This window comes from Haliotis rubra, unplaced genomic scaffold (genome assembly GCF_003918875.1).
Source record: "Haliotis rubra isolate DU_JTF1 unplaced genomic scaffold, ASM391887v1 Scf274, whole genome shotgun sequence".
Classification (NCBI taxonomy): Eukaryota; Metazoa; Mollusca; class Gastropoda; order Lepetellida; family Haliotidae; genus Haliotis; species Haliotis rubra.
The window spans coordinates 787835-804575 of NW_025766825.1; the positions used below are offsets into that span (position 1 = coordinate 787835).

A 16741-nucleotide genomic window follows, 5' to 3' on the forward strand; every position below is an offset into this window, starting at 1 on the left:
CACCTGAATACCTCTCCAGTCTTCTGTGTCAGTACATCCCAACCCGACCATTACGATCCCAGAATCACCAGCTACTTGTCATGCCTAAAGTCACTCTCCGAGCCAGAGTTCCATGCAGCCAGCCAGCATAGTACCTCTGCCACAGGCCAGAAATTGTCATATCTTACACAGTCAATTCAATATAATGTACATATTTCTTAACTCTTTTATTTTTGACGAGTCTACACATCTAATTAAACATCTTTGATAGAATGGTTTAGTTTCACGGAGGAAATATCCTAAAACATGTAACACTGTTTCGATTTGCGTAGCGATCCTTCTACTGTCATAAACCTTACTGTCGTTGTTGTGGAAGAATATATATGTAACAATGTAAAACATTGTGAAGAGCGCACCGAAAAGGACAGTCTCTTCTTATTATGAATATGCACGTTTGTTTACAAACAAGAGAAAAGTCTGGTCACATAATATGTAAATAAGCCTGTGGCAGTGATGTTATGCTGTGTCATCACTGCGCCGGAGTGTGGCCTAAAGTTCGATTCTCCTCCTATGGGAAATGATCATTCAAACACGCAGCCGCCAGTCTCTGGAACAACCTGCCCACTCACATCAAGAATGATGAAACTCTGGACACATTTAAATCTTCTCTAAAACCCCACTTTTTCTGTCTTTCCATGTTCACTTGTTCACTTTATTTTCTCCTATACTATTGTAGCATCATCAGCGGGTATTAGTACCTGGATGTAGCGCTATATATATACCCACGTTATTATCATTATTACATTAAACTCACTCACTCACTCACACATCCTCTTCTACATCCCAGTTAGAGCAAATCCAAGTGGCTCTTATACTCTCTTTTACACTTATCAGACCCGTGAAGATGCGGATTAGAACTGGTCATTGTATCCCGATTGCAAGATTGATGCTCATGCTGTTGATTACTGGATTGTCTGGTCCAGACTCGATTATTTACAGACTGAAGATTACAGAGTATTGCTGAGCATGGCGTTAAACAACAAATAAAACATAAACCGTACACTTATCCTGCTGACCATTGCTTATTTATTGTGGGGTAGCCTGGTGGTTAAAGCATTCACTCGTCACACCGAAGACCCGGGTTCGATTCCCCACATGGGTACAATGTGTGAAGCCCATATATGGTATCCCCCGCCGTGACATTGCAGGAATATTGCTAAAAGCTGCGCAAAACTGAACTCACTCACTCTCTTTATTACAAGAAGTAGCTGACTGAATAAGTATGCTGTGTTACTGTTAGTATTTCATCTTCAACAACTCAAGGTTGTCTCCCCAGGGTTAAACTCTCTGAGTCTGATGTCACTGATATCTTACTTGTGCATACCCGTGAAGGTCCGGGTTAGAATGAACCTTCAGTAACCCATGCTTGTCGTAAGAGGCGACTAACGGGATCGGGTGGTCAGGCTCGCTGGCTTGGTTGACACATGCCATCGGTTCCCAATTGCGCAGATCGATGCTCATGCTGTTGATCATTGGATTGTCTGGTCCAGACTCGATTATTTACAGACCGCCGCCATATATCTGGAATATTGCTGAGTGCGCCGTAAAACTAAACTCACTTACTTACTTGTACATGTTAAGGCTCATGATATCAGTCAGTGGATTGTCTGGTCCAGATTCGATTATTTACAGTCCGTTATCTGACAGCTAAAATTTTGCTAAATATGGTGCACAACAAGTAGAAGAAACACTGACTGACTGAGTTTTCGTTTTACGCTACTTTTAGCAATATTCCAGCAACATCACGGCGGGGGACACCAGAAATGGGCTTCACACATTGTACCCATGTGGGGATTCGAACCCGGGTCTTCGGCGTGACGAGCCAACGCTTTAACCACTAGGCTACCCCACCGTCCCAGTAGAAGAAAGAAACCAAACAATAACTATGAGTAGATTTGTTCCACAAAGTATAAAATGTTTCGATTATCTGACGTTAATGGTGGCCTGTTTAGGATTACTGCTTTTCGATTGGTTTATGGGTCCAACAACCATATGAAATAAATTTTTGTTGTACCTGAAATAAATCACAAAATGTTGTGCATATGAGCCATCAACATCAACATCTACAATGATAATGCACATTCTCTTGTAGAATACTTCTGTTAACGTGGTTACTGCACCCCTTGTATTTCCCCATAAGTGAATTTGTAACCTTGATTGTCATGTAAACAAAAATTGTATTTGTCAAACTGTAGCTGTACAATATATGTTTAGGGCATCTGTTACTGTTTATTTTTGTTACTTTTACCATAGTTGCTTGTCCTTGTGATTATGTTATGAAAAGGTCTAAATTTTACCAGCCTCACTCACTCACTCACTCAGAACCCAGCCACCCACTCACTCACACCAACTCACTCACTCACTCCACTCACTCACTCACTGAAAGTCATACTCACTCACTGACTGAAATGTGCATGTAAAACTGATGTGCTATAAGCAAGCAAATATATTTGTCTCAGTATTATGGAACATATTTTTATAGCTTGATGCATGCAGTTTCAGGGATGTTACAACATTAATGTTAATAGTTGTTTTTGGTTGATTATGTATATTGAGCATGGAAACAAGCCCACCGTTAGTTTAATGAAACACTCAGCAATATTCTTGCTGTTACCGATCTGTAGATAATCGCATCCTGACCAGACAATCCCAGGGATTTACAGGATGCGAATTCCTGCGTCCTATATGCATAAAAATTGACAATGGACGCAACAAAATATATTGAGGGAAACAAATAAGGGATCACATGAAAAATCCTTTATGAAGCAAAAACATAGAAATTTCCTTCCTGTTTGTGTCTTTATTTATTTATCAGTCGGGGCGATGGGGTAGTCTAGTGGTTAAAGCGTTGGCTCGTCATGCCGAAGACCCGGGTTCGAATCCCTACATGGGTACAATGTGTGAAGCCCATTTCTGGTGTCCCCCGCCGTGATATTGCTGGAATATTGCTAAAAGCGGCCTAAAACCAAACTCAGTCAGTCAGTATTTATCAATCTCAATGCAGTGTTTAGCTGCTTGACCTAATCAAATCGAAGTGAATCAGCTTGTCGGTACAGATTAGCTGCACAATGTGTACCCTTTATAATTATCTTTACCCATAAACCTTTGATTTGTCAAAGGTGTTTGAGAATGAGATAGTGAAAACAATATACCAAACATTAACTTATCTGTGGATTTACTTTTCATAAATCCACTTTGCTATGTAGATTACGGTAATTGAATTCGGGACTGTTCATAATATAAGGCTAGGGGGTGCTCCATAAGCATAATAAACTACTGGAGTGGTGGGATAGTGTAGAGGTCAGTGCGTTTGCTTGTCACACCGAAGACTTGGGTTCGATTCCCCACATGGGTACAATGTGTGAAGCCCATTTCTGGTGTCCCCCATTTCTGGTGTTCTGGTATCTCCTAGGAGACATCGTTTTGACAGTAGATTTTGTACATTGCCCTGACAATGCTATGACGTCATGAACTTGATGACATCACAATGCTATGACATCGCTGCACTGCAAGTCTAATGGCAGTACTGTGTTCAGAGATGCCCATTTTTCATTGAAAACCAAAGAAGAGTGATTTTGGATGATAAATAGAATCTCACCCTGGTTTTCTGATATCAAATATATTAACACTCGTTCATAAAAGTAAAAATATCTTAATATTTTTTTGACTTTATCAATTCGTGATGAGATATATTTGATATCAAAAGACACTCAGGTGAGATTCTCCATGTCTACTAAATGCACTTGGAGACAAAGAAGATTTTACCGGATGTCCATGTCAAAGTTCCCTATCACCCTTTAGTTGGACTCTGGTTCCAGTTTTATGAACTTGGTAACATCGGCTTTCTGTCATTTATGGCGACCTTGCTTATAGTGATAGATATACTATTAATACAAAACTACTTATTACATATTGTATAAAGTGTGGGACGGGCACACTAACTCTCTTTCCTGTGCTCGCTGCTAATAATCAATACATTATTTTTCATCCGATATTTGAATATATGTAATTCAGATATGTATGTAATTCATCTTTGTATATTTATTCAGAATAATGTAGATTAGTGCTGTTTCTCTGTATGAATTATGAATGTGGCAGAAGTGCCAGACACAGCAACGATATTAATATTAATGTTGTTTTTTGCCTTTTGAAAAGTCGTCTCTGCCTCTGACTGTTCAATTTTGTTAAACATTTGGGATCAAACACATGGTCCTCGGCCTTTTGTCGTCTTGACGAGTTCTTTCAGTTTCAGCCAGGTAAGCAGAACTACCTGAGACAGGTGTGTGTGTGTGTGATTGCTGATAGGTATCTAGATATTGCTGGGATTTGTTGGGATTTGTGTAGTTTGAAAGCTGCTGAAAAGTTTCTATCCTTATTTTTCTGAGAAACTCTTTTTTTCTAAAGGTGAATTTGAAAAATTAATTCTGACAGTATCTGTAATCCTTGAAAGGCATTTAGCATTGAGTGACCTCATTGCTTTCACTTCTTAATGCCATTTTAAGACTTTATACAATATCAGCATGGTGATATTATAGTACTTATAACTCTCTGCTTCATGAGAGAGTCAGTGAGTGAGTTTAGTTTTACACCACACTCAGCAATATTCCATCTATATGGCGGCGGTCTGGAAATAATCGTGCTTCATGGGGCAGTGGGGTAGCCTAGTGGTTAATGTGTTTGCTCATCACATGGAAGACCCAGTTTCATTTCCCCACATGGGTACAATGTGTGAAGCCCATTTCTGGTGTCCCCCGCCATGATATAGCTGGAATATTGCTAAAAGTGGCGTAAAACTAAAATCACTCACTCACTCTGCTTCATAGCTTTCATTTGCCTTATGGAGTGAGAATATATTGTGCAACATTGTGTTCCTCATAATACAGAAGTTGATTTGAATATATATTCCCCTTGGGTATGTTTTATATGGCTACCTCCATGGTCTAGTGGGTAGAGGGTCTACCTACTGGCAAACCAGGATAAGTTGGACGGCGCAGAGAACGCGTTACGAGAAGTAGGCAGTGCACAGCAATGAGCAAACCCATTTGGTTTGTGAAAGGTGGAGCAGATGTAGGCTAGTGCATGTGCATTGCATGACGATGAAATTGATTCTGCGAGTACCTGCATGCGCCTTGCTCATAAGACTCTTACGTGGTCAGTGTAGCACGTCGGTAATATTCGGATATAGAGATATATATTTCGAGAGAATTAAACATATCTATAACTTCCCACTGTCGAACTCGGTGTTTGCTGAGACAGGCCACGTGCTTCACCCATTCACACTTGATCACTGACAACCTGGGGCCCCATCGCTAACAATGGCAGGCGCCAGTGGGCGGCACTCATACATGCTAATACGGGTCAATTGTCAGGTCGGTGCTCAACTTATCCTTGTTTGCCAGTAGAGGACAGAAGGTTGGCAGGGTTTTACCTCACTAACGAAACTGGGGCCAGGGTGTTACCCATTTTTAAATTCAAGTGAGTGAGTGAGTTTAGTTTTACGCCGCTTTTAGCAATATTCCAGCAACGTCATCCAGGGACACCAGAAATGGGCTTGACATATTGTACCCATGTGGGGAATCGTACCCAGGCCTTCAGCATGACAAGCTAATGCTTTAACCACTGGGCTACACGAACAAAATCAACCTTTTGAAAACTATTGTTGATGCAAACAAGTGTTCCCAAATTGTTTGTGTTCGATTATGAGAAAACATGATCGACTGCTTAGTCGTTTAGTTACTGCGACCAATCTTCGATTATTTCAATTAATCGGACCACCACTATAGTCCGTTTGGCTCAAAAGCGGACCGATGAATTGCAATCTATCTCGAAAACTTATAAACATAAAATACTCAATGAAACACTGATCATAATGAAAACATCAGACCAACTCTGAGAGGTGTTTGCAGAATTTTGTCCTAAAATTAAAAAAGTTTAACAAACTATCATTAAAATGTCGACACAGTTCACTATTTGTTACGAGGGAGGAGTGCAGAGAAAGGGACAGCCGGGTGTGCGAGAAAGGATGGAGACGGCACAGCACAGGTTAATGAATCAATAACTTTGTCGGCACTTGTGCACGTGCTTCTCTAACACCTGGCTGTCCCTTTCTCTGCACTCCTCCCTCGTAACAAATAGTGAACTGTGTCAATATTTTAATGATAGTTTGTTAAACAACTTTTTTAATTTTAGGACATAAATTCTGCAAACAAATCACAGAGTTGGTCTGATATTTTGATTATGATCAGCGTTTCATTGAGTATTACATGTTTATTTAGTTTTTGAGTTAGATTGCAATTCATCGGTCCGCTTTTGAGCCAAACGCACTATAGTTGTCATGCTAAAAATGAGAGAATATGAGTTTCTGAGAGAATACTGTATCAGAATACAAATCGTATTGACCAATTAATCAGTCTCCATCAGACACACATATTTCCCAAATATGAACAAAGCGTTTTTTGACTCGGACAACCATAATGTCATATGAACTGTGAAGAGTGAGTGAGTTTAGTTTTATGCCGCACTCAGCAATATTCCAGTTATATGTGGAAATAAATCATTTTACATAAGGCTCAGAAGTTATCAATCACCCCTCGTAGATTGACTTTTAGATTTTTTAAAATTTTTCACACCCTGCCTCAGAGCAGATTCTTGTGTTTACATAAATTTTGAAATCAAGCTGTCTAAACGAAATAAAACACAAGATATGACACACCTCCTGCCTCACATTTTTTAAAACGTCGGATAAATTTGTAATAATGAAATTATTTCGGCTCTGATGGTGGCAATAGACATTGAGTGTGGTGTTTGACAGGAGGTGTTGAAGACGTTGTCAAAAACGCGTTTCTGTTCCCAGGAGGTGGTGGAAGCATTGGCATGAACGGCGACGTTGCTCAGAGCTCCGGCGACGGGGGACAAGAAGGAGCGGATGACAACATGAAACCTCTCAACCTCGTGAGTACTACTTACTAATTCGTTTTTGTTACAATGCGTTGTCATTACTGCTGGTGCGATTGATCAAATAATCGGTCAATCGATTGATCTCACTTGCGTCTGCGATTATCGATGAGCTCGGGAGACAAATTGATATTCATAAAAATGAAGAATCAAAAGAAACTTTAGAAAGTAAGTTTCTTTTTGTTATGTTTGTTAAATCAAGCCAAAAAATGCAATGTAAACAACATACTCGCGTGCATGTCTCAAGAGGACGTATCCTTAAATACAAAGTATATTGTTCGCCTCATCAAAGTAACTAAATTATGTTGGATAAATGGATATTTATGGAAAATGTAAAATCAACATTTGGGCCATTAAATTTGCTTTTCTGAAGGTATTGAATCATTGCTTATTCTAGCAGTTATTGGTTTGTCTTAGCACACACTATTATTTCCAACCTCACTCACTCACTCACTCACTCACTCACTCACTGGGAGAAGTCATTTGGTTCAGACACAGTTCAGATTCACCGCAAACCACATTCATATTATACATGTTGTTATTATCATAACAATGAACATGCTAACAAGTGATAATGAATAAATATGAATACATCAAGACCAAGATTGACTAGTCAGTTCTCCATGGCTATTTGGTTAAGACTGCTATTCACACCTTGTACATGTGTCTTATTACACAAGGTATTCAAGCATTCAGGTCCCAGATATTCAAGCAGATCGGAGAATCTTTATGTCAGCAGGTTGACTCTGTAGTATTTCTTGCTGTGTTTCGGGGTGGCCTACTCTCAGCCTACTCCTGGCCTGACCTGTTTTTACACCTCAGCAATTTCCTATGCTCGAAAATCCAGTTTGAGTGATTCAATCAGGGGGAATTCACGTCGCGTACATAGCTTGGAATTGAATTTTTTTCAGGCAAGTTGATGGGACCGGTGTTTGACTTATGTCACTTGACCTCAGGTGATGTGATATGTGGTTTAACATCATGATCAAGTTTATTTATGTGAATGTGTTTGTGTGTGTAGCGGCTTTTGGTAGTCCTGTGTGCAAAATTTTCGCTGGTCCTGTGGTCCCTGGCTAGTGAAAATTTATCACTAAATGAAATGTTTGCAGTGGTCGTGATGGCCAGTGAATTTTGTATTGATAGTTAAGTAAATCTACAAATGTTATTTTGGACCAGTGAAGTACAGACAGGACCACTTATCATTGCCCACTCACTGGTCAAACACCGGTCCCAGACTAAGGCCATTTTTAAGTGTTAACTGACTCTGACATGTCCTTAAAGCAAGGTACCAGCAGACATTTATACAAGGGTCGAAATTAACGGATGCTAAATGCATTTAAAAATTCATAGTAGCATTCAATTTTTTAATTAGTGCTTTTTTAAGTGTCCCTTGTTTTCGTTGAATTAAATCAGAAAAAATATGAAAATGTTCGTATAAAAAGTTAGAAGTTACTTCCCTATATTTATTGACAACAATTAACGAAGGATTCGGAATATAAAATCCACGGAACGTATAGCCAATCAGATGCTTAGTATAACATCGGGATTTTCCTATTCAATGATGGTAGACCTTAGCAACTGCATTCTTTTGTCAAATTTGGAATTTATGATCAAACATTATTACAAATAATATGACAACAAACGACTTAAAACGGAAGTGTGAAGGGAAAGTGGTGAGGAATCGGGGATAAGTCCTGAAAAAAACAAAACTGACGGCGGTCATCTCGTAAAGCGATAGACAGATTAGGTGTTATGTGTTAATTGAATACCTTGAAAACATGGCAAAAGAAATGAATATTAGAATTGGGTACAAATTAAAAGACGATATTGCAGACAGTGAGGCTGTGTACAAAATATGATGCTCAGTGTGCAGGGAATATACGAATAGTATCATCAGTAAGAAGGTGTCATAATTTCTAAATTAAAACAGCTTGTGAAAAATAAAGGTTATTGATTTTGGAATTATTTTTATGTTTTTTGCTTATTGAAATTTTATTTAGCGTGTAGCTTAAAAAGTCACCAGCATTCTTTTGCTTGTGCTTAAAAAGTTCTAACCCTGTTCATGTAGTGAGTGAGTGAGTGATTGATTATAGCTTTATGCAGCTTTTAGCAATATTCCAGGAATATCACGGCGGGGTCACCAGAAATGGGCTTCACACATTGTACCCATGTGGGGAATCAAACCCGGGTCTTTTTAACGAGCGAACGCTTTAACCACTAGGCTACCCCACCGTGTCCCTGTTCATGTAACATGTTTAATGTACATAGAGGTTTGAACCACTGACTTACGCTGTTTGGGCAGGCACTCTGTCCACATCACTAAGGAGAGGTCTGAAGAGTTTGTAACTTGACCTGCTGGATAAATCACAGAATTTGGAACAGGTGGAGTTCAGTCTATGACTTTAGCTGCTAGTCCGAAGCCCATGTCAAGTAACATTCTAGAAAGCTCTGCCGAAATGTACCTAGCATGATGCTGGGAGGCAAGTTAGGGCCAGCAGCTGCACAAAATTTTGGCACAGACTGATAGTGTCACAACCATCATCTATAACTAGTCAGTAAGGATTCCAACTGCTCATTTTCAGCACAATGAATAATTTGGGGTAGCCGGATGAGTGTGAGCCATAGTGAGTGAGTGAGTGAGTTTAGTTTTACGCCGCACTCAGCAATATTCCAGCTATATGGCGGCGGTCTGTAAATAATCGAGTCTGGACCAGACAATCCAATGATCAACAGCATGAGCATCGATCTGCGCAATTGGGAACTGATGACATGTGTTAACCAAGTCAGTGATCCTGACCACCCAATCCCGTTAGTCACCTCTTATGATAAGCATGGGTTACTGAAGATCAATATTCTAACCCGGACCTTCATGGGTCTGTGAGCCATGAAATGCTGCCTCCACAATTGTTCTGAATATTACAGGGTGATTAGTAAACCAGGAATAAATGTCTATATTACACTGTTGTAGTGTAACATTGTGTTAGAGATGTTTGTGTTGTTCTCATAGGCTATGAGTCATTGCTATGTGATATGGAGTTTATACACTTCATTTAGTATCTGAGACTTGAGCGGCCTACTTAGTGGAGCATCTAGGGTCACCTGTGCCTTGTTTTAGATCATGATATGTACTCACTCCTTTTGGAGTCTCAATGAATAGGTGCTAATAACTTGCGTTATTTTTCCTTGAATGAATTTCCCGCAAAATATTTTCTAGAATGGTTTCGAAAGGCAGTTGTCATGTTAGTAGTACCTGACAGTATAATATTTCACACTATTTCTTTAAACATTTTGTCAAGTAAATAGTACCAGTCACGTAACCGTTTACAGTTCATATATGTGATATGCTGTCAGGTTAACAGTGTCAAGTCAGATAACATGTAACTCTTGATAAATGAGATATGTTGTCAGGTGAATAGTTCCATATCAGATACCACTTCACACATAAAAATGAGACATGTTATCGGGTGAATAGTACCAAGTGAGGTAACATTTTTAACTTGATAGAGGAGACATGTTATCAGGTGAATAGTACCAAGTGAGGTAACATTTTAAACTTGATAGAGACACGTTATCAGGTGAATAGTACCAAGTGAGGTAACATTATAAACTTGATAGAGGAGACATGTTATCAGGTGAATAGTACCAAGTGAGGTAACATTTTAAACTTGATAGAGGAGACATGTTATCAGGTGAATAGTACCAAGTGAGGTAACATTTTAAACTTGATAGAGGAGACATGTTATCAGGTGAATAGTACCAAGTGAGGTAACATTTTAAACTTGATAGAGGAGACATGTTATCGGGTGAATAGTACCAAGTGAGGTAACATTTTAAACTTGATAGAGGAGACATGTTATCGGGTGAATAGTACCAAGTGAGGTAACATTTTAAACTTGATAGAGAAACATGTTATCAGGTGAATAGTACCAAGTGAGGTAACATTTTAAACTTGATAGAGGAGACATGTTATCAGGTGAATAATACCAAGTGAGGTAACATTTTAAACTTGATAGAGGAGACATGTTATCGGGTGAATAGTACCAAGTGAGGTAACATTTTAAACTTGATAGAGGAGACATGTTATCGGGTGAATAGTACCAAGTGAGGTAACATTTTAAACTTGATAGAGGAGACATGTTATCAGGTGAATAGTACCAAGTGAGGTAACATTTTAAACTTGATAGAGAAACATGTTATCGGGTGAATAGTACCAAGTGAGGTAACATTTTAAACTTGATAGAGGAGACATGTTATCGGGTGAATAATACCAAGTGAGGTAACATTTTAAACTTGATAGAGGAGACATGTTATCGGGTGAATAGTACCAAGTGAGGTAACATTTTAAACTTGATAGAGGAGACATGTTATCAGGTGAATAGTACCAAGTGAGGTAACATTTTAAACTTGATAGAGGAGACATGTTATCAGGTGAATAGTACCAAGTGAGGTAACATTTTAAACTTGATAGAGGAGACATGTTATCGGTTGAATAGTACCAAGTGAGGTAACATTTTAAACTTGATAGAGGAGACATGTTATCAAGTGAATAATACCAAGTGAGGTAACATTTTAAACTTGATAGAGGAGACATGTTATCGGGTGAATAGTACCAAGTGAGGTAACATTTTAAACTTGATAGAGAAACATGTTATCGGGTGAATAGTACCAAGTGAGGTAACATTTTAAACTTGATAGAGGAGACATGTTATCAGGTGAATAGTACCAAGTAAGGTAACATTTTAAACTTGATAAAGGAGACATGTTATCGGGTGAATAGTACCAAGTGAGGTAACATTTTAAACTTGATAGAGGAGACATGTTATTGGGTGAATAGTACCAAGTGAGGTAATTTTAAACTTGATAGAGGAGACATGTTATCAGGTGAATAGTACCAAGTGAGGTAACATTTTAAACTTGATAGAGGAGACATGTTATCGGGTGAATAGTACCAAGTGAGGTAACATTTTAAACTTGATAGAGGAGACATGTTATCAGGTGAATAATACCAAGTGAGGTAACATTTTAAACTTGATAGAGGAGACATGTTATCGGGTGAATAGTACCAAGTGAGGTAACATTTTAAACTTGATAGAGGAGACATGTTATCGGGTGAATAGTACCAAGTGAGGTAACATTTTAAACTTGATAGAGGAGACATGTTATCAGGTGAATAGTACCAAGTGAGGTAACATTTTAAACTTGATAGAGAAACATGTTATCTCAGGTGAATAGTACCAAGTGAGGTAACATTTTAAACTTGATAGAGGAGACATGTTATCGGGTGAATAATACCAAGTGAGGTAACATTTTAAACTTGATAGAGGAGACATGTTATCGGATTGAATAGTACCAAGTGAGGTAACATTTTAAACTTGATAGAGGAGACATGTTATCAGGTGAATAGTACCAAGTGAGGTAACATTTTAAACTTGATAGAGGAGACATGTTATCAGGTGAATAGTACCAAGTGAGGTAACATTTTAAACTTGATAGAGGAGACATGTTATCGGGTTGAATAGTACCAAGTGAGGTAACATTTTAAACTTGATAGAGGAGACATGTTATCAAGTGAATAATACCAAGTGAGGTAACATTTTAAACTTGATAGAGGAGACATGTTATCAGGTGAATAGTACCAAGTGAGGTAACATTTTAAACTTGATAGAGGAAACATGTTATCGGGTGAATAGTACCAAGTGAGGTAACATTTTAAACTTGATAGAGGAGACATGTTATCAGGTGAATAATACCAAGTGAGGTAACATTTTAAACTTGATAGAGGAAACATGTTATTGGGTGAATAGTACCAAGTGAGGTAACATTTTAAACTTGATAGAGGAGACATGTTATCTGGTGAATAGTACCAAGTGAGGTAACATTTTAAACTTGATAGAGGAGACATGTTATCGAGTGAATAGTACCAAGTGAGGTAACATTTTAAACTTGATAGAGGAGACATGTTATCAGGTGAATAGTACCAAGTGAGGTAACATTTTAAACTTGATAGAGGAGACATGTTATCAGGTGAATAGTACCAAGTGAGGTAACATTTTAAACTTGATAGAGGAGACATGTTATCGGGTGAATAGTACCAAGTGAGGTAACATTTTAAACTTGATAGAGAAACATGTTATCGGGTGAATAGTACCAAGTGAGGTAACATTTTAAACTTGATAGAGGAGACATGTTATCAGGTGAATAGTACCAAGTGAGGTAACATTTTAAACTTGATAGAGGAGACATGTTATCGGGTGAATAGTACCAAGTGAGGTAACATTTTAAACTTGATAGAGGAGACATGTTATCGGGTGAATAGTACCAAGTGAGGTAACATTTTAAACTTGATAGAGGAGACATGTTATCAGGTGAATAGTACCAAGTGAGGTAACATTTTAAACTTGATAGAGGAGACATGTTATCGGGTGAATAGTACCAAGTGAGGTAACATTTTAAACTTGATAGAGAAACATGTTATCGGGTGAATAGTACCAAGTGAGGTAACATTTTAAACTTGATAGAGGAAACATGTTATCAGGTGAATAGTACCAAGTAAGGTAACATTTTAAACTTGATAAAGGAGACATGTTATCGGGTGAATAGTACCAAGTGAGGTAACATTTTAAACTTGATAGAGGAGACATGTTATTGGGTGAATAGTACCAAGTGAGGTAACATTTTAAACTTGATAGAGGAGACATGTTATCAGGTGAATAGTACCAAGTGAGGTAACATTTTAAACTTGATAGAGGAGACATGTTATCGGGTGAATAGTACCAAGTGAGGTAACTTACAACACTTAAAAAATGTGACAGTCACACCTAGTCAATAATATAATGTAGAATTAGCTCTTTTAATAAATGTAAGGTCTTCTCAACAAACATGCCTGAACATAAACTCATGACATATATGCTGAAACTGCTTCTGGAATTAATGTCAATAATAATTAATATGGCCACTTCTATACCGCTGAACTCCACGTTGCAGGGACATGCTTTACGTGCACACAACATGACGGACATTATTACCCTGGATAACCCAAGCTGCCTGCGAGGCGCTGGAAGGTTAATTGTCACATGACTTATCCCACCGGGTACCCATTTTCTGATTGGTCAAGAGAGGCAATTTTGAACAAACTTGCTTGGCTAAGGTGGGACGACATGTATGTTTCGTTGGGGGCAGAACAGAAGTCCTAGAAACTCTCAGGAGTAAAGCTGCCAAACATGGTCACCTATCCAGGGTACACACAAATGTAGAGAATGGACGCAGAAAAAAACCTCACTGCATCCTGAGGGACGCACAATATTATTCATTGTACCGACAACACACCTATAACTTTGCTAAGTGTTTGGATGTTTCTTTCAGAGCAGCATCCTCTATAATCTCCAGGGTATACGTCACGATCACTCTCCACTATACCCTGGATGCATCCACGGCTTGGCCCGATAATTATATTACCTCCCTTTGCTGGCTGCGCGTTCTCACAGTAGCCAATCAGCTAAGCCGCCGCTACATCCGAAGCTTGCCAGTGTCCACAAATATAGCGGACTGACTGACTGACTGAGTTTAGGTTTACCGTTTAGCAGTACAGCAATTAGATTTTTGGAGAAATAATACAGACAAATTAACAGATCTGAAACTTTCAAAAATATATAAAAGAACACCTTCCACATCTTTCAGAGTACCCTCTGCATCAATTGTGTTGCCAAGTTTAAACGGTCAGATAATTTAAGAAGCGAAAGTGAGTTGTGATTGGTTCCTCAACTTCACAGCGTAGACACCTCATTGGATAAAAAGCCAGCCAAGGGAGGAAATAAAAGCATCGGGCCAAGCCGTGGATGCATCCAGGGTATAGTGGAGAGTGATCATAACGTATACCCTGGAGATTATCGAGGATGTCAAAGCAGTAGTGCATCATTTTACCCATCAGTCCACCTGATCAATGATTCATTCAAGGCTCTAAAGAAATGGGGGCGGTGGGGTAGCCTAGTGGTTAAAGCGTTTGCTCGTCACGCCGTACGCCCGGGTTCGAATCCCCACATGGGTACATGTGTGAAGCCCATTTCTGGTGTCCCCCGCCGTGATATTGCTGGAAGATTGCTAAAAGCGGCGTAAAACCATATTCAGTCAGTCAGTCAATCTAAAGAAATGATCAAAACGTAGTCCTCTACACCGTTACTTCACAGGGCCCTCACATTGCCTGCAAGGACCAATAAAACTAATAATTGGGGGTCACCAGTACCCCCATGTTTGTGAGTCGAGGTAAAACAGCATAGAAATACAGCATCCGAGGAACAGGACACATTATGCTTGTATTTTGTGTATTTGAATTTAATACATAATTCAGGGATCTTAAAATGCTGATAGAGTTATATATTGGTGAAATGTATACTGTCCAAAAAATATAATAACGATTTGAATTTAAAATATGATTGTTACAGGGACATTTAAGCTGCATTTAATGTTGGGATATGACAATAAGAGAGCAAATTATTCAGAAGCTCACCATTTTATATTAAAATCTTCTCCATGTCAGCTATTGAATAAACATCAGTAGTGTCTTATTACATGGTGAAAAACAACCGTAACGGTTCAGTAATTCTAAAAAGCTTATCAAAAATGAAGAAAAGGAAATATACTTGTTTCACCTTGTAATTTTGTATAATTTCGTTTGATAAGTTTGCATTGGTCTTCAGGGCTCCAGATAATTTTTCAACATCAGGAGTATGTACTGCTTATTGTTTCAATATAGGAGTACTTGAAAATCTTAAGAGTACATTTAGGGTACTGAATGGAATTTAATGGGGGATCAGTAATCTTGTGTTTCGTTTCATATATGCACCATGACATTGCTACTCTTGTGTAAACAGGTACAAAAAACAGTAAAACAATACTTTTTCAGATAAATACGTCTGTAAATGATTCTAAGACCGTACACCATTGCCGTGGTGCGTATCTGCTATGTTTCATACATTGTTTCCTACCATATCGTGCATATCATTTATCCGTACATACGCAGATACGGCCCTTATCTGGAGCCCTGGGTCTTGTTACGTTATCAGCAGTATTTCTGTCTGTCTTTGGCAGCCTATGAAACTGCGTGATAGAACAGCTGGAGTAGCATCAGGGTTAAAGAAATTGTTCGTCACGCCGAAGACCCGAGTTTGATTCCCTACATGGGTACAATGTGTGAAGCCCATTTCTGGTGTCCCCCGCCGTGATATTGCTGGAATATTGCTAAAAACCGTGTAAAACTAAACTCACTCACTCCCTCTGTAAATAGTAAAAACTTGGTTAAAGCGTTGGCTCGTCACGCCGATGACCCAGGTTCGATTCCCTACATGGGTACAATGTGTGAAGCTTATTTCTGGTGCCCCACGCCATGATACTGCTGGAATATTGCTGAAAATGTCATAGAACCTTACTCACTCACTGTGTGATAGAGTGAGTGGGTGAATTTAGTTTTACGCCTTTTTTAGCAATATTCCAGCAATACCATGGCGGGGGACACCAGAAATGGCACAATTATCATCTGTTCGAGTAAGTGGAGTTCACTCACTGACCAGACTGAACACAGTTCATAATGATTAGTGAACTCAGTCAATAAAAGTAATCAAATATGACATGAGTTTAGTATTGATTGGTGATACGGTTAGAGTGAAATCATCTGACATTTAACGCATATTTATGTATTTGTTGATAATATTCGCATTAAAATTTTACATGCAATAAGCAAAATGTGATAAACGTT

At 38.7% G+C, this 16741-nt stretch overlaps 1 protein-coding gene across 2 annotated transcripts in view; it reads left to right on the plus strand.

Annotated features, from left to right (window-relative positions):
- LOC124280792 (POU domain, class 2, transcription factor 1-like) overlaps positions 1-16741 on the plus strand; it is a 56601-nt gene that overhangs the window by 7704 nt on the left and 32156 nt on the right. For both annotated transcript variants that reach the window (XM_046716765.1, XM_046716764.1), the window contains exon 2: positions 6893-6990. In XM_046716765.1, coding sequence (XP_046572721.1) covers positions 6913-6990 — 78 coding nt within the window. In that variant the 5' untranslated portion in view covers positions 6893-6912. The remainder of the gene's footprint in view (positions 1-6892; positions 6991-16741) is intronic.